Raw genomic sequence first — 22,748 nt, 5'->3', positions numbered from 1 at the left:
TCATAATAATGATAATTAAATAAGTAAATAAATAAATAGGCGAAAAAAAAAAAATATATATATATATATAATAGAAACAAAAAAGAAAGAAACAGAAAAAAAAACAAAATAAGTAAATAACCAGACAACTAAAAAAAAAAAAAAAAAAAGGTAGGGAAAAAAAACAATTATACAGAAATACATACATATACATATTCACATATCTATACATATGCATATACATATATACACCCAAACATAATTCTACTATTTGCTGCTACATACATACACATGTTTACATATCCATACATATGCATATACACATATACACCCACACACCACACACAATTCTACTGTTTGCAGCAATGTGTATATGTGTGTATATGCGTTCACGTGTCATGTGTCATGGAATGTGCTCAACAATGAGGGCAAGAAGCCGCAACCATGCCCCCGTGGTCCAGAGACAGATAGGGAAGGACCCGGGGGACCCGGACCATCCACAGCCTAATGGTTTCCTTTCTTATGGGAATTGGCTTAATGGTCTCCAAAAGAAGTCCTGTAGAACATCTTTAGATCCCATTAGGAAACAATCAACTGCATTTAGAACCTGCCACTGCCCTGATAGCCAGAGGATAGTGGACCACTGCTGGTCGGCTGATGGCAAAGCTGGTGGTCCGCTGGCGTTCTGCTCAGCATTTCAATGGCGTTTTATATCGTTATTGTTTTCTCTCAGTTGATTGTAATAGTCTTAGTTTCCAAAATAAAAGTCTCTGTCCATTTAAAATCGGTTTAAGGAGAAATCAGAAAAACTAGTCAGAGCTTGTCTGCAGGAGAGTAATCTGGGTGGTCTGAAGGTGGACCAGCAGCGGCGAATATCAGGCGCGGTGCCGACCTGTCTGGGTGGTCACCTGTTAAACCATTAGGATCTGTTACATCAGTGGCGTCAAACTCAAACACTAAAGGGGCCATTTTTAAAAATCTCATCAAATCTGTGGCCAGAGAGAGAAAAACATGTTTTTATTTCATTTTTACTTCGTGCTGTGCAGTGACCTGAATGACCACTGTTTAATCAGAAAATAAAAGACTTCAGCACTGAAATACATGAAAGATTACATGAGTACTAGAAATATTCCACATGTAAACGTCCCCCGCAGCTCAGTCTGTTAAACCTGCCTGTCTGATGGGTCTGGACTCCTGGGATGGTCACTTTACTGCGGGCCCATTAAGCCTTGGGCTCAGTTTCTGAGCTGCTGAGCTGATCTTCAGTGGTTATTTTGGCTGAACTGCAGCTGACACGCATCTTGGTGTCCTGACTGGTATAGAACTGTGTAGAACTGTGTAGAATTGTGTAGAATTGAGGTGGAATTGCTGTCCCACAGACTGTTGCTGGGGTAGGAGAGTCACAGCGCACATTAGGTTGCAGTGCATGCTGGGAATTGTAGTGCAGCAAATTGTGGAACGGGCTAATATCAATAATAAAGGTAAATATTTTGTGATATATATATAGGACCGTGACGTGGCCTTGTGTTTGACACGTGGGCTTTGCACTGTGATATCAGCCCTTTAAGAAAGCCAAGACACATGACTAAAACCATCAGGAACCAACAAAACTCCTAATGGTTTCTGTGTGTTTTCAGCAGGGAGTTGATGAAGGACACTGCTGAAAGTCAAGGGTCATTCCGTGAAAACAACAGTCCATTATAAAACTCGTTATGTGCGCGTCGTCGCGCCCCGCGTTCTGATTGGCGGGTCTGAACAGGGGGCGTTTCTTTCCCCCGCTGGAGCTGAACGGCTGAAACTTGGTAAACATTCCCACAGAAACGAGCTGGAGACGCTTTAGCCTCCACCTTCGACTCGCTTAAGGAGCCTTTAAGGTCAGTTATGAAGGTGATGAAGATCTAAAAGCGAATCTGGCTGCATCTTAAATAACTCGCGGGTTTTTCTCTGTTTTCCAGCCTGTGATGGGATCTCAGTGGATCCAGTGGATCTGCTCTCCAGCGACATGGAGCTTATTCCTCCTGCTGATCAGCCTGTCACTGCTGTGAGTCTGACACCATCATATTATCACTCTCTCACTGCTGAGAGTCTAACAGCATCATATTATCACTCTCTCACTGCTGAGAGTCTAACACCATCATATTATCACTCTCTCACTGCTGTGAGTCTAACACCATCATATTATCACTCTCTCACTGCTGAGAGTCTAACACCATCATATTATCACTCTGTCACTGCTGAGAGTCTTACACCATCATATTATCACTCTGTCACTGCTGAGAGTCTAACAGCATCATATTATCACTCTCTCACTGCTGTGAGTCTGACACCATCATATTATCACTCTCTCACTGCTGTGAGTCTAACACCATCATATTATCACTCTCTCACTGCTGAGAGTCTAACACCATCATATTATCACTCTCTCACTGCTGAGAGTCTAACACCATCATATTATCACTCTGTCACTGCTGAGAGTCTTACACCATCATATTATCACTCTGTCACTGCTGAGAGTCTAACAGCATCATATTATCACTCTCTCACTGCTGTGAGTCTGACACCATCATATTATCACTCTCTCACTGCTGTGAGTCTAACAGCATCATATTATCACTCTCTCACTGCTGTGAGTCTAACACCATCATATTATCACTCTCTCACTGCTGTGAGTCTAACACCATCATATTATCACTCTCTCACTGCTGTGAGTCTAACAGCATCATATTATCACTCTCTCACTGCTGAGAGTCTGACACCATCATATTATCACTCTCTCACTGCTGAGAGTCTAACACCATCAGATTATCACTCTCTCACTGCTGAGAGTCTAACACCATCATATTATCACTCTCTCACTGCTGAGAGTCTAACACCATCATATTATCACTCTCTCACTGCTGAGAGTCTAACACCATCATATTATCACTCTCTCACTGCTGTGAGTCTAACACCATCATATTATCACTCTCTCACTGCTGTGAGTCTAACACCATAATATTATCACTCTGTCACTGCTGTGAGTCTGACACCATCATATTATCACTCTCTCACTGCTGTGAGTCTGACACCATCATATTATCACTCTCTCACTGCTGTGAGTCTAACACCATCATATTATCACTCTCTCACTGCTGAGAGTCTGACACCATCATATTATCACTCTCTCACTGCTGTGAGTCTGACACCATCATATTATCACTCTCTCACTGCTGAGAGTCTGACACCATCATATTATCACTGTCTCACTGCTGAGAGTCTAACACCATCATATTATCACTCTCTCACTGCTGTGAGTCTGACACCATAATATTATCACTCTGTCACTGCTGAGAGTCTGACACCATCATATTATCACTCTCTCACTGCTGAGAGTCTAACACCATCATATTATCACTCTCTCACTGCTGTGAGTCTGACACCATCATATTATCACTCTCTCACTGCTGAGAGTCTGACACCATCATATTATCACTCTCTCACTGCTGTGAGTCTGACACCATAATATTATCACTCTGTCACTGCTGAGAGTCTGACACCATCATATTATCACTCTCTCACTGCTGAGAGTCTGACACCATCATATTATCACTCTCTCACTGCTGAGAGTCTGACACCATCATATTATCACTCTGTCACTGCTGAGAGTCTGACACCATCATATTATCACTCTGTCACTGCTGTGAGTCTGACACCATCATATTATCACTCTCTCACTGCTGTGAGTCTGACACCATCATATTATCACTCTCTCACTGCTGAGAGTCTGACACCATCATATTATCACTCTCTCACTGCTGTGAGTCTGACACCATCATATTATCACTCTCTCACTGCTGTGAGTCTGACATCATCATATTATCACTCTCTCACTGCTGAGAGTCTGACATCATCATATTATCACTCTCTCACTGCTGAGAGTGTAACACCATCATATTATCACTCTCTCACTGCTGAGAGTGTAACACCATCATATTATCACTCTCTCACTGCTGAGAGTCTGACACCATCATATTATCACTCTCTCACTGCTGTGAGTCTGACACCATCATATTATCACTCTCTCACTGCTGAGAGTCTGACACCATCATATTATCACTCTCTCACTGCTGAGAGTCTGACACCATCATATTATCACTCTCTCACTGCTGAGAGTCTGACACCATCATATTATCACTCTCTCACTGCTGTGAGTCTGACATCATCATATTATCACTCTCTCACTGCTGAGAGTGTAACACCATCATATTATCACTCTCTCACTGCTGAGAGTCTGACACCATCATATTATCACTCTCTCACTGCTGAGAGTCTGACACCATCATATTATCACTCTCTCACTGCTGTGAGTCTGACATCATCATATTATCACTCTCTCACTGCTGAGAGTGTAACACCATCATATTATCACTCTCTCACTGCTGAGAGTGTAACACCATCATATTATCATTCTCTCACTGCTGAGAGTGTAACTCCATCATAATATCACTCTGTGTTATAAGTGGGTGATATGGCTGTATATTGTGATGCTTGAGCAATTTTTCACAATATGTCACAATATTTCTTCACGCGTCTGATCAGTTAGAACTGGGAAAAGAGAACCAGCAGTTCTATATTTTCCAAAATTCTATCAAGACCTGTGAATATAATGACGTGTTCAGCATTTGGCACTAAACCCAGTTAAACAGGGCTGATTTGTTCTCTTTATAATGAAACATGCAGTTGGTCAGTGTTTACAAGCCCTGTCAATGTACAGGATGTGATTAGAGTATATTGTATTTTATTGAGATGTAATTTATCACAGTAATGTTTTCTACTGTCATATTGCACAGCCCTACTCTGTGTACAACAGGATAGCAAAGGGTTATCAGTCATCGTCATGTGTTTCAGTATTGCCATGTACTTTCATAATAATACTAATAATAATGATGAAGCTTTATTTATAAAGTACTTTATATTTTCAGTACAGCGTCTCAAAGTGTTTTACACACAGCTCACACAGGACGTTGTTAGTAGTTTGTGAGAGACCAAAATATGCTAAAAGGTGTTTTTCAAGCTTGAACATGTGAATTCAAGGTGTGCAAATTTCATTGTGGAAAAAATATATATATTGTGTATAAACACAGCTGGTTTTCAGTGTCTTTATAGACAGTCGTCAACGTTGTACCTTAAATATTACAAAATAAAAGTTGTAATAACGTCAAGCCTTTGTCACACTCAAATGTTTCCATATACACAGGATATAAATCTGTTTAACATGTTTAGTTGAACCTACATTTTAAATCAAATTTCACAATTTTGAGTTTAGCTTTCCACTTTAACTTATTTAGCCATAAAAATAAATCAGTCTCTGACATAAAAGTGGCATAATAAAAAAAGAAATGCTGTCCTTTGAGCAGTGAAACAATGTTTAAATTAATCTGTTGTTTTGCTTTTATTCAACATTGATAATCTCTTGTTTTTCAGGGTCCCTCAAGCATGACATTCCCACCTGTCACACATAATATAGAGAAAAGCCAGTAGGTCTAGATAGTGTTTGGGTTCTCATTACACCAGTGACACTGGCCTGTTTCCGATAAAGTGGCCAGGAAGCGGATATGGCTGCTTTTACAGATGATATTAAGTGATAAAGGTCTGTGTTTGTTCTAGATATGCATACAGGTCCAAAAGTGTGCTCGGACGCTTAGGAATTCCTGGCCCGAAACCTATTCCGGTCTTTGGAACCATGTTCAGGTACACGAAGGTCAGTTCACCTTGGAGATGACGTTCACATCATCCTTCATTCCAGGTTTGATTAAGGCTGTCTGGGCGCGGATCAGTGTAAAGGGCTGAATATGATTTTATCTTATCATCGTTCTGTTTCAGGGTTCTCATGTCCTCGATATGGAGTGCTATAGGAAGTATGGCAGAGTCTGGGGGTGAGTTCTGCACATTTCCTCAAAAACACTGTCCAGCACAGTGTTGGACCGAAGTACCTTTTGATTTTGATTTTTCCATTTTTTCCCATTTAATTCGGACATTATTGTTTTATGTCCACTATTATAAAGATTGTGACAATAGAAGAACCTTTTTGGTGCTAAGTACAGCCCTTTTCAAAAAGGTTCTATATAGAACCATCTAGAGCATATCCGCCATCAATCTGAAGAACGCCTTATCGATGCACAGAACCCTTTAATCATGCAAAGGGTTAAGAGTGAACAAACCTTTTCAAAAAGGTTCTATACAGAACCATGTCTAGAACCATATCATGCACATTTTTCATCAATCTGATGAATCATTTGTAGACTTCTGAGTTCATGAGCCATCAGTGAACACTACCTCAGAGTTTTATCCACATTTAATAAAGATGGTTCTATACAGAACCATGAACACCAAAAGAACCTTTTGCGTGTTTAAAGGTTCTTTGCATTGTGAAAGGTTTCTTCAGATTGATGGAGAATGTGTTGCATATGTTTCTATTCAGCACCAGGAAGGGAACGTTTCTCAAAAAAGTTCTATACAGAACCATCTTCAGCACATTTTTCCATCAGTCTTTCTGGAAAGAACCCATTTCACAATGCAAAGAACCCCTTAATCATGCAACCGTTTTTTTTTTTGTTTGTTTGTTTGTTTGTTTTTTTGAGTGTTCATGGTTCTTTATGGAACCTCTGTCTTTAGTAAAGAACCCTTAAAGAACTATCTTTTTTTAAGTGTGTGAGATAAACTGCTCCAGGCTTTGGTGTTTCCACATTTGAGCTTTGTAGAACCCTCAGTGAACACTGGATGGATGTTCATCTCCAAGAGTTCTCCTTTGAAACAAATATAATTTTTAAAGTAACCTGAACTGTCCAGTGGTTAAACTGTTCAAATACTTTGTGAGGCCACTGTACTGTGTCTAAGTTTTACGTTTTATTTTTTGTGTAAAACAAGACATAATGAATACAGTTTGGTTTCAAGACAATACAGTCATATGTATAGTTTAAATGTAATTGAAATGTAGTTTGAGTTGTTGTGGTAGTTTTGAAGAGTAAACATTTAAATGTGGGCTTGTTGAGTTTGTTAACATTTTGTTTTTAAGGGCTCATAAATCAGAAACCTTAATTGTTTTAAGACTAAACCCTAAATGGCAAACCAGCTCTATGATTTGAGTAATAAATACTAACCCAATACCAAACACGTTGGTACAGAAGTAAAAGTGAAAATAAAACACACAGCACTGATTTGCAAATCGTCAGTCTATTTTCAGTTGGGAAAAATGCAAAAACAAGATATGTAATTTTTCAACTCATTAACTTTGCTGAAACATGTCCCTGAAAAAGACGTTGTCTAGAAGATAGTTTATGTTGCTGCAAAATTATTTATTATTATTATTATTATGTTGCATATTTACTCCTCAGTATTAATGGTGTCTTCACAGATGTGAAGGTTACCCACTAATACAACCCCCCCATACAGACACCATGACGGATGCTGGATTTTAAACTTTACACTGGTAACAATCTGCTCCTTTTCTTCCTTGGTCTGAGGAACATAGTGTCCATTACTTCATTAAATGATCTGAAATTTTCACTTGTCAGACTACAATTCACATCAATACAATAGTGTGGTGTGGCTGGTTGTGACCGCCCTGCTCGTCTGCTGGTGATGTGCTGTAGTCCTTGCCACATGCGCCGGGAGTCCGTGGTGGTGTAGTAGCCCTCCAGCTTCAGCCTGTACTGTCTCTTGGCGTCTTTGAAAGATCTATGCAGGTCATATCTGGACCTTTTGTAGTCTTCAGCATTGCCTGAGAGAAATGCAGCATGGCAGGCATGTAGCATGGACTGAACTTCACCGTTTATACAGGGTTTCTGGTTGGGGTATTTTCTGCAGCGCCTTGTAGGGACAACGCTTTCAACGTAGGTGCTCATGTAGCCCATTATCCCAGAAGCATAGTCCTCTAGATCAACAGTACAGTCCTCATTCATAGCAGCTGAATACATCCCAGTCTGTACTGTCAAAGCAGTCCTGAAGCACCAAGTCAGTTTCTTCATTCCACACTTTGATAGTTTTACTCACTGGAAGTGCTTGCTTGAGGAGTTGTCTGTATGCTGGGTAGAGGAACACGGAGATGTGGTCGGACTGCCCTCATGCTGCTGTAAACTTGGTCGAGTATGTTACTGTCCCTCGTTGGAAAGCTCACGTGCTGATGATACTTGGGGAGGACAGTCCTCAGGTTGCAGTGATTGAAGTCGCCGGCCACAATGAACGCGGCGTCCGGGTGCGCGGTCTCTTGTTTACTGATGGCGTCATGCAGCAGCCCTAGCGCCGTGGCAGAGTTCGCGCATGGCGGGATGTAAGCAGCCAGAATGTGCACAGAGCTGAACTCTTTAGGCAGATAAAAGGCTCTGCACTTCAGCATCAGCAGCTCTAAGTCAGCTGAACAATGTTTTTCAACAGTCTTTACATCTGAACACCACCTGTTGCTCACATAGATGAACAAATGTACTTAAGTATAAAGTAAAAGTACTAAAAGAGTAATTCTGGCTCTGATGTCCTGTTATCATTTTTATAACCAGACTGGCTTCATGAACTCATTTCAGGTGAAAGTCCTCCAGCGTCTCTCTTGGTAAACCAGTCTTTTAATAGAACGTCATTAATTAGTGACGCTGACGTCTATTAAAATGATCAGAAGCACAAAACACTGAAGGTAAACAGTTTCCATCAGGGAGAACCGAGTGGCTCTGAAATCACTTTTTACACACAAGCAAAGTTTCAGTTTCAGATTTATTTACAACTTAGTTCCAAGTTTAAGTTGAATAAAAACTGGCTTTAAACTCAGGATCACAGTTGAGCTCCTTTACTATGTTGATCTGTAGGCGTCTGTTCATAAACATAAACCAGCCCAAACTCATTTACTATAAAATGAAATGGTGTTTGTAGAAATTCAGAAAAAAGCCGCGTCAGTCTCGACTGCATATGTGGACATATTTCTATATTGAGCTCTATTTACACAAAGTTAGGTTAGTTCATCATTTATGTTGAACAGACTCTCCCAAAGTTTTACGCTGCTGCGCTGATGCTGAACCGCGTGCTGCACTGGGTCGGTATGACCAACAGGTCAAAACCAGCTCTAAACAAAGTGACCGCTGTGCACATACTTCCCAGTCTTATTGCCCCCATCCCAACGATTTTGGCATGTGTGGCAGGCATAAAAAAATCAGTGATCTCTCAATCTCTTCTTTGTGCCATTTATAATTAAATAGTTTTAACCTCTTATTCTTCAGGTTATGTTTTGTACACTTAAATGTATATATGTATACATTTTTTTTTTTTTACTGCTGAGAGCCAAAAATCTCCGCCGCTCTTTGTGTTATTTTAGATATATATTTTAGATATATATAATATATAATTATTTTATATATTAGAGCCCAGATTTGGGGAAAAACGGCTCGACTTTCAGTAGAAAAACAAACTGAGTTCAGCTTCTTTTATTATAAGGGTTTAAAATGACGTCACCGTCTATTAGACTGGAGAGAAGAGCTACAGCCTCACACGACGCCCAGTTTCTGAACGGAGCTTATGGAATATGAACGTTATGAAGAACATGACGGAGTGCGGTTTGGACCCACCGGTGGTCCCGAGGAGTTGAAGAGGTTAAAAGACAGTTTACACATCATTGCTTTATGTTTTTATTCAGTTTTGCCTGCTGTCTTAATTATCATGGAGATATAAGCGACCAAGGTTGCCTCAGTGCAAACACAGCAGACATACATCTCTGTATGTTCTATAAACTAATTCTAAACCAAAGAATATGAAAATGAAGACCACGCCCACTTTTTCAATCACAGAAACTGATGATTCAGCAGTCTTCTGGGCACAGAGATATTATTTCTGAAAATATCTGAGATGGTCGGTCAGGAGATCTGAGATTTCTCACTGAAATATCACTGTACGTGTATTTTTAATGAGCTTTGATGATAAAACGTTGTTTCTGTTTCAGCCTGTATGACGTAAGGCAGCCGGTGATCTGTGTTATGGACAAAGACATCATTAAAGCCGTGATGGTTAAAGAGTGCTACTCCCTCTTCACCAACAGACGAGTACGCTTATATAACACTCTGAGGACGATATGCTGAATTTGTTAACAAGTTGATGTGGTCAAGCCTTTTAACGAGTTAATGAAGTCAAGTCATTTATTTTTCTGATGAAATGTTTATACTGCTCTGTTCTTCAGACTTGAACAGTTGCTACTCCAGTACACAAGGTGGCACAGTAGTATTCACTGTTTTCAAATAGTAGAGTATGCTTGCATAGGCTAATTCTAGTTGGCAGAGATGATTGTCGTTAGCTCTTGTCATTTAGCTGCTTTAGCTTTTTTCAGACAGCAAATTTAGCTGCTGTAAGCAGTTTTTAATTAGCAGTGTTAACTACATAGCATTAGCTGTCTTCATTTAGCTAGAGGCAGTAAAAAAGGGTTTGAGGTAAACGCCTCGGAAAAGAGGAGGTAGTGGGGAAAGAAAATGTCTGCAGCTATTTTTTACATAATCTTTTTTTTTTTTAGCTTTTTTGCATAATGTAGATTTTCAATCATTTTAAATTTCATTCATTTCAGTGCTAAAAAGTCCAAAATTGTATTGTAGGATTTTCCTATCAATGGGGAGCTGTACGATGCCTTGACTGTCGTGAAGGACGATGATTGGAAGAGAATCCGGAGTGTTCTCTCACCGTCCTTCACCAGCGGAAGACTGAAGGAGGTGTGTTTTACAAATAAGTCATTGCAGAAATTATCAGCATGAAGAAATACAGTTTTTTTTTGTTTTTTTTACAAATAAAATTGTCCTAGTGATGCCACAGCCATCTGTAAACTGGAGTGCAGTAGATCATTACTGTCCTTTCTCTCTCTGGGTAGGAAGGGTGGTTCTCCTACCCCCCAATTCACTTAGCATGATGCTAGCCAATGAGGCTGTCTGATAGCTGATGTAAGAGATATAGCAGTTAGCTTTTAGGAATGTGTCCTATTCAGTTTATCATTCAAGATGTTACAGGAGATGGAGAAGATATACACTATATTTCCAAAAGTATTGGCTCGTCTGGCTTCACAAGCATATTAACCTGAGTGTTAATATGAATCCCATTCTTAATCCGTAGGGTTTAATGTGATGACGGCCCACCCTTTGCAGCTATAACAGCTTCAACTCTTCTGGGAAGGCTTTCCACAAGGGTTAGGAGTGTTTATGGGAATTTTTGACCGTTCTTCCAGAAGCACATTTGTGAGGTCAGACACTGATGTTGGACGAGAAGGCCTGGCTCACAGTCTCCACTCTAATTCATCCCAAAGGTGTTCTATGGGGTTGAGGTCAGGACTCTGTGCAGGCCAGTCAAGTTCTTCCACACCAAACTGGCTCATCCGTGTCTTTATGGACCTGCTTTGTGCACTAGTGTGCAGTCATGTTGGAGCAGGAAGGGGCCGTCCCCAAACTGTTCCCACAAAGTTGGGAGCATGAAATTGTCCAGAATCTCTTGGTGCTGAAGCTTTAAGAGTTCCTTTCACTGGTACTAAGGGGCCGAGCCCAACTCCTGAAAAACAACCCAACACCATTATCCCCCCTCCACCAAACTTTACACTCGGCACAATGCTGTCAGACAAGTACCGTCTCCTGGCAACCGCCAAACCCAGACTCGTCCATCGGATTTCCAGATGGAGAAGTGTGATTGGTCACTCCAGAGAACACGTCTCCAGAATTAAGAAGAAGAATTAACCACAATTTGTCACTGTGTTTGCACACTGTGAAATCAGACCTCTGCATTTAACCCATCCATGCGATGAAACACCCACATATATACACACTAGTGAACACACATACTAGGGGGCAGTGAGCACACTTGCCCAGAGCAGTGGGCAGCCCTATCCACGGAGCAATTGGGGGTTAGGTGCCTTGCTCAAGGGCACTTCAGTCATGGACTGTCAGCCATGGGGATCAAACCAGCAACCTTCCAGTCACAGGGCTGGTTCCCTAAGCTCCAGCCCACGACTGCCTCCACTGCTCTAGAGTCCAGTGGCTGCGCTTTACTCCACTGCATTCCACACTTTGCTTTGCGCTTGGTGATGTAAGGCTTGGATGCAGCTGCTCGGCCATGGAAACCCATTCCATGAAGCTCTCTATTCTGTTCTTGAGCTGATCTGAAGGCCATATGAAGTTTGGAGGTCTGTAGTGATTGACTCTGCAGAAAGTCGGTGACCTCTGCGCATTATGCACTGCTTTGGGGGCGAGCTTAATGACCAAACTGGGGAGAAGATTGTGTGAAAAATCTATGTAACACTAATCAGATGATAGTGAATCAGTTATTGAGTTGAGAAGTTGTAAGTTAAAGCTGAATTTTAAAGTAACTACATAGTTTATCTGTAGAGACAAACTGATGAACTGTGTGCTTTCACAGATGTTTGGGATCATGAAGATGCACTCCAGCACTTTATTAAAAAACCTGCAGAAAATCGCGGAACAAGGAGGAACAGTGCAAGTAAAAGAGTGAGTAGAGAAATTCTTGCTATCAGTTTTTGATTCTCCTTGAACGGCTGTATTGAAATAAAAATGGTACAAAAACACAGTTTTATGCTTCAACTAATGAATTTTATTGCTCTTTGTAAATATACGTTCATTGTAAATTTGATGGCAGGAAAATGTTCTAAAAAAGTTGTGACTGTAACGTCCAGGCAACCTGCTAGGTCACCTCCAGTCACTAGGAGGGGCTAGAGAGTCAGGACTGAGTTATTAGAGCTAAGTGGTAGTAGCTGTGTGCTTCCTACTTAAGGCACGCTGATCTGCGCTCAGTCTTAAGTTCAGGCTGCATTTTGCGCTGACTCCGGTAACCTTGGTATCTATCTCAAGTTTCAATGTATTTAGATTCATATTCACTGTTTAGATTAATATTTGCTACTTTTAGGTTCTTATTTGCTGTGTTTAGATTCATATTCATTGCACTTAGATTAATATTTGCTGCTTTTAGGTTCATATTCACGGTGTTTAGTCAGAGATGTTATGAAAGCTTACAGGGACAGTCCTGCCCCCTAAAAAAAGAGCCAGTCAGCTTGCTGGTTATACTGTGAGTTGGAAAAGCCCTCATTGTTTTGGAGATATGTGCAGGCACAGCAGCCCAAACCGAAAAACTTTTTTTTTTAACTTAATTTGTGCCAAAGGTTTTTTTTTTTTGGTGAGATTTTATTATTTTTTGTTGATGTTTATGGGATCTAAAATGTAAACAAATATTTGCTAATTATTATATAAATTGTGATGAAAGTGTATTAGAGCAGTGGTCCCCAACTCTGCGGACTGGGGGGGGGGTACGTAAATTGTTTATATTGCGAATATAATAAATAATATAATAATAAACGTTATAAAAAATACACATGGAGAAAATAAAGAACAAGAACCAGCAATTCCGCATTTCTTTCTTTATTATTTAAATATACATACACAACAGTTAAATTTTTTATTATTAAACACTCCATGAATGTTATTTTTCAACAGTTGCGCCACAATACAGACGCCACAAAAATGAATATAAAGTGCATGAAAATTTTAACTAACCATAACGCTCAATCAATGGGAGCCCTGAGCTTGTTTCGCTGCAACGAGATGGTCCCATCTGGGGGTAATTGGAGACAATGACACCCGAAGTGTGTTGCTTATGTCCAGTCTGCTCCGTTGTCTTGTTTTGGTTGCTGTCACTGCAGAAAACCCCGTTTCACACAGGTAGGTTGTCGGAAAGGGCAACAGGTTTTTCAGTGCTGTGGTGGCGATCTCCGGGTATTCTGCCATGACTTTAATCCAGAACATCGGCAGAGTTGTTGTCTCGAAACTACTTTTAAAGCCGCCGTCGTTTGCGATCTCCAGCAGTTGATCTTCTTCTTGCACAGACATGCTGGATTCACCTGGTTTGGTGATAAATGGGTCACGGATCCATCCCTTGCCAGTTCGTGCGTCCTGTTTGGTTGGGAAGTAGCGCTCGAACTCTTAAAAGCAAAGAGAGGTGATCGTGCACCAGCTGTGAGAATGAAGGCTCAGGCTCAGCCTCACAAAAAATCCCTGCTAATGTTTGAAACATGTCCAATATGCCTCTGTTCACGCGCCGTCCTCACAAATCCAGTTTAGCTTTAAATGCAGCTACTTTATCTGCCAACTTGAAGACTGTTGTCATATTTCCCTGAAGTGACAGATTGAAGTCATTGAGCAGGCTGAATATGTCGCACAAGTAAGCCAGTTTTGCGACCCATTCCTCGTCACTGAAATGTGCTGCCAGCAGTGACTTCTTTTCTGAGAGAAATCTTTGCAGCGGCTCTCGTAATTCGAACACTCTGGCCAGCGACTTCCCTCTGGATAACCATCTTATATCTGTGTATAAGAGAAGCCGTTTGTGCTCTGCGTCCATCTCCTCACAAAGCTGCTCAAAAAGGCGCGAGTTAAGGACGTGTGTTACGATAGTGCACATAACATATCCTCATGTACATCCTCCTGATAAAGATATCGCACATAAACAAATAGTATTGCTTTGTTGTCAACATCTGTAGATTCATCAACCTGGAGTGCGAACCTCGGTGATGTATTAATCCTCTCTAACAATTGTTTCTCAATGTCTTCGGCTATTTCCTCAATGCACCGAGTCACGGTGCTGCCGACAGAGGTACCTGTGCTATCTTTTTAACAGCGGCCTCTCCTAGAAGTTCACGGCAAATGTCTTTAGTGGAGGGCAAGATCAATTCTTCACCAATAGTGAAAGGCTTTTTAGCCTTAGCAATACGGTTAGCCACCAAGTATGATGCTCTCAGTGCATTCGCATTTATTGATGTGGTGGCCACCAGTAATTGCTTCTGTCCTTCGTATTCCTGTTTTTTTCTTTCAAAATACTCCCGGGGCTTGTCTTTTAATCCCGGGTACTTGGTCTCCAAGTGGCGAAGCAATTTTGAAGGCTTCATTGCTTCATTAGAGAGCCGTTCACCGCATATTATGCAGAGCAGGCTTGGTCTGAGGGAATCACCTGTCGCGACAAATGCATATTTCAAGTAGAACTCCTGGTATTGTCTGTTAAAAGCTTTCCTTTTCTTGCAAGTTGTAGGCTCTTCTTCTGTTTCTTCACTGGGCCTTTTGCCCTTCGAAAAGAAACTTTCCAAAGACGTCTGTTTTTTACTCATTTTGCTAGCTTGTGGGTTAAATTTTTGGCGCTCAACTGACGGAGATGTAACCATGAGAATCCAGTCATTTTTCAAAATAGAAGATTGCTCAGACTCAGCTAATAAATACAACGGAAATCATGAATTATTTCTTGGGTGGCCCAGTACCAATTGATCCACGGACCGGTACCGGTCCGCGGCCCGGGGGTTGGGGACCACTGTATTAGAGAATAATACACACACACACACATCTTCTAAGCTGCTTCTCATTATGGGTTGCAGGGTTAGAGAATAATAGTACATTTTAATTTTTATGTGCTAATTTTATCGTAACTGTGATTGACAGGGTGTTTGGACCATACACTATGGACGTGGTTACCAGCACAGCCTTCAGCGTCGACATCGACTCCCTCAACAACCCCAATGACCCTTTTGTGACCAACGTGAAGAAGCTCAGTCTGAACGTCTCCCGCTTGGTCTTCTTCATCGCTGGTAATGTAATAAATATACATTCAAACACACTGAGCTGTTAAGACTTACTGATATACAACACTAATAGTGTCTAATGCTGAAATACCATTTGAGTCAGTTAAGTCATTTCATATGTTTTATTCCTGAATCCATGAGTCTTCATTTCATCTCTTTGTAATTGTGTTTTTTATTTATTATAACTAAAGTCTGTGTATTTTCCTCTTTGTTTTCATGTTCCAGCGCTCTTTCCCTTCACCATTCCCCTGCTGGAAAAAATGAATTTATCGTTGTTTCCACCATCAGTGACTAGTTTCTTTTTCGCCGTCCTGCAGAGGATCAAGGCTGACCGACAGGACAAAAACTACAAGGTTTGTTTGAGAATTAAGATGCTGAAAGTGCTTCATTGAGCATCTGTACGTTTATATTGAATGCACCTCACAAATCATGTGTTCCTGGAACTGGACAGAAAATTCCACCAATTAACCTTTAACAAGGGACACATAGTAATTAGGGTTATACAAAGACTGGGTTTCAATATTTTCCAACTCCTATATGGAAGATCATATAATGAAGGAGAAAAATAAAAGTGAAAAACAAAACTTTCTAAAACAGGATTTCAGAAACTGAAAAGCTACAGAGAAAATGTGGCTCCTAACAACCACCTGGAAGACCTGGTTGACACTTCCCCCATCAGATAAACAGCACTGGAAGCTTTGAACTCTGAGTGAGAGGAGAAGATCAAGCTGCTTCAGATCTGAAAACATCCACAGGGGTTTCTGTTCATCCTTCCACTGTGAGAAGACCACTCAGTGCTGTGGGTCTGAAAGGACGTGTAGCTGATCAAGAAGAACCTCACTGACAAAAGGAGATGGACACATCACAACAAAGAAGCTGGATGTTGGACTGACCGCCCCAGAGTCCAGACCTCAACACCACTGAATGGGTTTGATCACTTCAGAAAACGATCAACCACTTCTAGGACTGAACTTTGGAGGTGTGTCTGCAGATTCTTTGAGGAGCTGAAAGTGAGTCTCCTCAAAAGAGTGGAAGATTGACACGCTCAATACTCAGCTGAGATTAGATTCAGCTGTTGAGGCTTCGGTCAGATGGATCTACTCTTTAGGTGGTCACTATTGTAATTCTACACTGATCTGTGTTGACGTTAATCGGCCTTTCCATTTCCCTCTTTCTCTGCAGAGCCGAGTGGACTTTCTCCAGCTGATGATTGACTCTCAGAGAACAGATACAGGGGAAGATGGTAAACAGACAAACAAAGGTACCTCCCACTCCACTCTTTAAAAATAAAGCTGAATTATTTCAGATGGAGAATCTGTGATTACTGAGCATTCATAGCTTTCTGAACCTCACAGACCAGCCCAGACTTTTTACACTCCTGATTTTACAAACCTGATTTGGTTCATTACATTTGAGCTAAAGGGAGGATGGAAGTGTCGTGTGATCTTCAAGTCGGTAATAAAGTGATATGAATAAAAGACAAACCCCTCAGTGCTGGAGAGACGTCTGAGGAGTCATGAGGTGTTTACGGTTTAGCATTTTTTCCTCTGCAGGTCTGAGTGACCATGAGATCCTGTCCCAGGCCATGGTGTTTATCTTCGCTGGGTATGAGACGAGCAGCAGCACGCTGTCCTTCTTCTTCTACAACCTGGCCACCAACCCGGAGATACTGAAGAAACTTCAGGAGGAGGTCGACCGAACCTTCCCCAATGAGGTGACTCCAACCACTTGTTTCAGTACCATTTTAAACAATTTAACCTTCCGTGTGCTGGACTTTAGGCTAGCTAGTTAATTCACTCAAGTGAAAATAACTACCTGGCATCATGATCACTCACTAGGAATTTGGGCCACCTGATGTCTGAGGATGACCAGCGCTGTGCTAAGCATTTTGTTGTCATTTTGTCAGTTTGCTGACATAATCAAAGAACCGCCATGTTGAGTAAAAGTTTTGTAGTAACGACAAGATAATTCACTCCACTTACTTAAAGCAATGATGCCGGTAATCAGATGAGAAAATCTCAACATACACCTCAATGTAAAAATACAGAGGTCTGGACCTTGGTGACCTCAGTGTTGGAGAAACAATGAAATTCAGTGAAGTACAGGGAACAACATGTTTGCCACCTTTGCACTAGAATCCAGAATCACCATGGGTGTTCCTCAGGGGTCTGTACTGGGCCTGCTTTATTTAGACTACATTTGTTGTTCTTTGGCAGCTACTTGTGTTATAAAGTAAGCAACAGAAACAACTTTCACTGACAATATTTTGGGCAGTAAATCACATGCACTACTGTTGTTGGTTTAATTTTTAAGGCTCCAGTTCAGTATGATGCCCTAATGAACATGGACTATCTGGATGCTGCTCTGAATGAATCAATGAGGTTGTACGCTGTCTTTCCTCGGACTGAAAGACACTGCAAGAAAACTGTGGAGATCAGCGGCATCACCGTCCCTAAAGGAACTGTCGTGGTTATTCCCATTTATGTCCTCCATCGAGACCATGAATACTGGCCTGACCCAGAGAGCTTCATCCCTGAGAGGTCAATATTATTATCATCATCATCAACACTGTTAATTTATTGTATGTTTATGTTAATATGATCATTGTCACTATCGCTGTTTATCAGTTCTGTAATGAATTTGGCACCATTGCTTAATTAAAAATATGAAAAATTTGAACAAAAAAGATTTAATTTGAAGTATTAATTATGAAGTACACTTCTCAATTAATGTCAAAACAGAGCTCATCATGAATTACAATAATTAGATTACAAGATAATAGAGGAATTTATCTCCATCTGCACTGAGTTTGTTTAAGTTTCCATGAGTGTTTTGTTACCTGCATGGTCATTTTTCTGGTTTACTGTCCTGTACAGGTTCACTAAGGAGAACAAGGAGAGTATAGACCCTTATGCATTCATGCCTTTCGGTGCAGGACCCAGGAACTGTATTGGAATGAGGTTTGCTCTTCTGGTCATGAAGCTGGCCATCGTAGAGACGCTTCAGAGATTCGACGTCAGTGTTTGTGATGAAACTCAGGTTAGATGCTAAAGATACTACCTCCTTTATACAGTTACCATCTGTCAACTTTCAGAAGTGATGTGGTAATGCTTCTATTATGATATTATTTTCACAACTTTCAATGCAGTTCTGGCTTCATCTCAGACCTCTTATGACACATCATGGAACTAAAAAAGGTCATTTTATTTCATGCAAAATTTCAAAACATCACCGTAAACAGTGTTTTAATTATGAACATTTGAAGTCATCATCATCATCGTCGTTAACCGCTTAGTCCAGATAGGGTTGCAGTAGCAGTTGAGAGAGTAGAGAATCCCAGACAACCCTGCCCCCCCACAACTTCCTTCAGCTCATTCCCGCGGACCCCAAGCCGTTCCCGGGCCAACTTAGAGATATAATCCCTCCAGTGGATCCTAGGACAACCCCAGGATCTTGTTCTGGTAGACTGTGCCTGGTACACCCCCACCGGGAGGCGTCCAGAGGGCATCCAAATCAGAAACCACCTCAGCTTACTCCTTTTAATGCGGAGGAGTTTGGGTTCTACTCTGAGCTCCTCCCGGATGACCGAGCTCCTCACCCTATCAAATAGAGTGTAGCCCAACATTCTGCAAAGAAAGCTCATTTCTGCCTCTTGTATTCGCAATCTCGTTCTTTTGGTCAGTACCCACAGCTTATGATCATAGGTGAGGGTTGAGGTGTAGAACAGAGAGTGAACAGAGAGAAGAGAGCTTGAACAGAGAGCGAACAGAGAGAACAGATGAACAGGGTATGATGAACAGGGTATCGCAGCCACCCCGACTGCTCCAGAGTCGCCGTACAGTTGTCCAGAACCTCCTAGAATCCGAATGCATATCTTTTTCCATGGCTTCACCAAACTTCTCCCATGCCCTGGATTTTGCTTCTGCCTCCATTGCAGCTCCCACCTTTTTTGCCTGTCGGTACCTATCTGCTGAATCGGGAGTCCTTCAGGCCATCCAGTCCCTAAAGGCCTCTTTGTTCAGCTTGACGGCCTCCCTCACCACCAATGTCCACCAGGGGGTTCTTGGGTTGCTGCCCCGACAGGCACCCACAAGCTTTTGGCCACAGCTATGCCTGGCAGCTTCCACAGTGGAGGCTTTGAACAGGGTCCTGTCGTTCCTCGACACTTGTTTGACCACCAAGCCTAAGTTCTATCTATGGTTTGTAAAATAAAACGAATTCAATTTGTTTGTTGAAAGAAAATAAAAAGAATCGAACGAACTAAGAAATACGAGAAGACTCTTCAGAATTCAGAAGTGCAGGTCCTTTATTTCTTGAGCATGGAGAATGTTATCCAAAGGCCATTGGATGACACTCCCAAATATACAGAGTTTGTTCACATGTTTTATACCCTCGGTGAAGGTGGGGTGACATCGCCGCACCTCTTTTTTGTCATCTTCTGACTTCACAAAACCACCATTATATCCAAATTGACCTTCATATGTCTATCAAATAGGGTCTTGTGTGAACCATTATCTCCAAGTCTAGTCTGAATCCTTTTTTTAAAAAAACATTGTGCCAAGCCCTTGAAAGGTTCACAAGTTCACTCACTCCCTATAAAGTATCTGTCTTCTCTCTTACGCCCTACTGAGGTTGTTTTAGGGCACTTACTCCAATGTGCTAGGCCTTTATTTATGGTTTATCCTGCATAATACATGGCATTTTAATTTTGAGAATCTTTAATTTACATCAGTCCATTCAGACTTCATGTCCCCTACCTCCTCCGGGACGTGAGAAAAACTCTCCCAGAGGTGGGAGTTGAAATCATTCCAAACAGGGGCCTCCGACAGTCGTTCCCAGCACACCCTCACTATTCGCTTGGGCCTACCAGGTCTGATCATCAGTCTTCCCTGCCATCTGATCCAACTCCCCACCAGATGGTGATCAGTTGACAGCTCAGCACCTCTCTTCACCCTAGTGTCCAGAACATATGGTCCCAAGTCAGATGAAACGACAACAAAGTCGATCATTGACCTTTGACCCAAGGAGCTCTGGTACCATGGACACTTATGAACATCCTTGTGTTCGAACTTGGTGTTTGTTATGGAGAATCCATGCCTGGCACAGAAGTCCAATAACAATTCACCATTCGGGTTTAGATCGGGCCGGCCGTTCTTCCCAATCACGCCTCTCAAGGTCTCCCAGTCATTGCCAACATGAGCATTGGTCCCCCAGTAAGACTGTGGAGTCTGTAGGTGGGACCCTTTCCAGAACTCCGCCCACTCGCTCAAAGAAGACCGAATACTCTGACCTGTTTCGTGCATAAGCACACACAACAGTCAGTTTTCCTCTATGTGATTTTAAATCGCATTGAGGCGACCCTCTCATCCACCGAGACAAACTCCAACTGCACGGCCGCCAGCTGGGAACTCGTAAGTATCCCCACACCTGGCGGATTTCATGTACTAAGAGCCAGTTTCAGCCACAGGGGCGGAGGCCACCAAAGGCTTCCCTGCAGTCTCCCACTGCCTATACGGCACTGCACCGCTCCCCCATGCTGGACCTTGCGGGTGGAGGGCCCACGTCGCCTCTTCGGGCTGAGCCCGGCTGGGTTACACTCGCCAGGCGGGGTAGGTCCCGGTGACCCTCTCCTGGGCATGATACACGATTATCTGTGTCTGTTTTTCATGGAGTTTTTGGATCGAGTTAGTCTGGGTCTTCACTCCAGACCTTTTCGCCCTGGGGGACCCTACCAGGAGCATATTGCTCCCGACAACTTAGTCTGAAGATCCCTAGACCACACAAGCCCTTCCACCATGACAAGGCCCCAATCCAGGAAGAGCTGAAATATTAGCTGGGTATAAACATAAGAGTAATAAAACTAACATTTCACTTTAAATCAACTTTAAATCACTGATAATAAATTCAAACAGGAAGGTAATTTGTTCGAGGATGTCCTCATTACATATTTGAGCATGAAATAGTTTTGAGGTTTTATGTAGCATTTCAACATTTCTGATGTGCTAATAATCCATTTTAGAAACATTTTTTGCCCTGTTTATTCCTCTGAAAGGCATTTTTACTGAAAACAGTATTTACTAACATATAAAACATAAAAAAATTGCTCATTCTTGATTTACTTATTTTATACTATTGGATATTAGCAAATAGTGAGCAGAACATTTAAGAATTTATTCAACTAAAGAACTGTTTGTAGCACAGTTTCAAAATTTTGCATGCTTGCATGAATAAAATAGATGTTTTTTTTTGTTTGTTTTTCACACAAATCCACCACATCATCTGCGAGGTTGTAGATGAAAAGTAATTGTAAATATTGAAGTAACTGTATAATAGTGTGTGTGTGTGTGTGTGTGTGTGTGTGTGTGTGTGTGTGTGTGTGTGTGTGTGTTTTTATATATATATATATATATATATATATATATATATATATATAAATTTATATATAAATGTATCATAACTACGTTAAAGGATGATGATGTGCAGTCATTATTGTTAATATTTTTGTTGTTTGTTTCTCCTCAGGCTCCTCTAGAGCTGAACGAAAGTTTTCTGCTGACTCCTACAAAGCCCATCACGCTCAAGTTCACCCCCCGAACAGCATCCCACTGCAGCAACACACACAAAGACAACTAAAGTACATCCAGGAGAACTTCAGTGTTTAACATAGACCTTTAAATAATTCATTTTAATTAAAAACACATCAGTTTGAATGTGTTATGTTCATTTCATATTCATATGTATTATTTTACTCCAGTCAGCTGTGATGACACTAATGAAGTTTCACTGAATTTCAGTTTTCTCTTGAATTTCATTGTTTTTTACCCTTGTTCCAGTATTTTACAGTGTAGAAATTAATGATATCTGTATGTAGTGAACACCTCACTCATGTTGGGTGATTTTCCTAACAAATCAAGAACTGCAGTTATGAAGCCTCTCATAAAAAAATCTAGAAGCAGCTCTACTGATTTAATTACAGGCCTATTTCAAATCTACCCTTTATTTGAGAAGTCTTCAAGCAAATGACTGGCTTTCTGTCCTTATATAGCTGTCTAGATAAATTTCTTTGATACCACTGACCATAAATTTCTCATAGACAGACTTGAGAACTTGGTTGGGCTCTCAGGAACTGTCCTTAAATGGTTTAATTCATACCTGCAAGGAA

The 22,748-nt window shown here is 41.3% G+C and overlaps 1 protein-coding gene across 1 annotated transcript; it reads left to right on the top strand.

The window, feature by feature from the left end:
* The first annotated feature begins 1,705 nt into the window (after window positions 1-1,705).
* LOC108413708 (cytochrome P450 3A27-like) lies at window positions 1,706-22,379 on the top strand. The gene is made up of 14 exons (XM_037543418.1): window positions 1,706-1,853; window positions 1,935-2,020; window positions 5,626-5,719; window positions 5,842-5,894; window positions 9,935-10,034; window positions 10,575-10,688; window positions 12,373-12,461; window positions 15,447-15,592; window positions 15,812-15,939; window positions 16,769-16,847; window positions 17,140-17,300; window positions 17,900-18,126; window positions 18,463-18,625; window positions 22,109-22,379. The coding sequence occupies exons 2-14, from the start codon at window positions 1,941-1,943 to the stop codon at window positions 22,217-22,219; spliced, it is 1,545 nt and encodes a 514-aa protein (XP_037399315.1). The 5' UTR covers window positions 1,706-1,853; window positions 1,935-1,940; the 3' UTR covers window positions 22,220-22,379.
* The last annotated feature ends 369 nt before the right edge of the window (window positions 22,380-22,748 follow it).

Source organism: Pygocentrus nattereri, chromosome 12 (assembly GCF_015220715.1).
Source record: "Pygocentrus nattereri isolate fPygNat1 chromosome 12, fPygNat1.pri, whole genome shotgun sequence".
In the NCBI taxonomy this organism is placed as follows: Eukaryota; Metazoa; Chordata; class Actinopteri; order Characiformes; family Serrasalmidae; genus Pygocentrus; species Pygocentrus nattereri.
The sequence above is the reverse complement of the archived record's forward strand: the minus strand, read 5'-3'. Positions and strand labels throughout refer to the sequence as shown.

What these genes read in the sequence shown, in the direction of transcription:
- LOC108413708 (XM_037543418.1), top strand. Translation starts at nt 1,941, where the DNA reads ATGGGATCTCAGTGGATCCAGTGGATCTGCTCTCCAGCGACATGGAGC. An exon ending in AAGTATGGCAGAGTCTGGGG is followed by an intron (nt 5,895 to 9,934) that starts GTGAGTTCTGCA and finishes TTTCTGTTTCAG; the next exon opens with CCTGTATGACGTAAGGCAGC. An exon ending in ACCGAACCTTCCCCAATGAG is followed by an intron (nt 17,301 to 17,899) that starts GTGACTCCAACC and finishes TTAATTTTTAAG; the next exon opens with GCTCCAGTTCAGTATGATGC.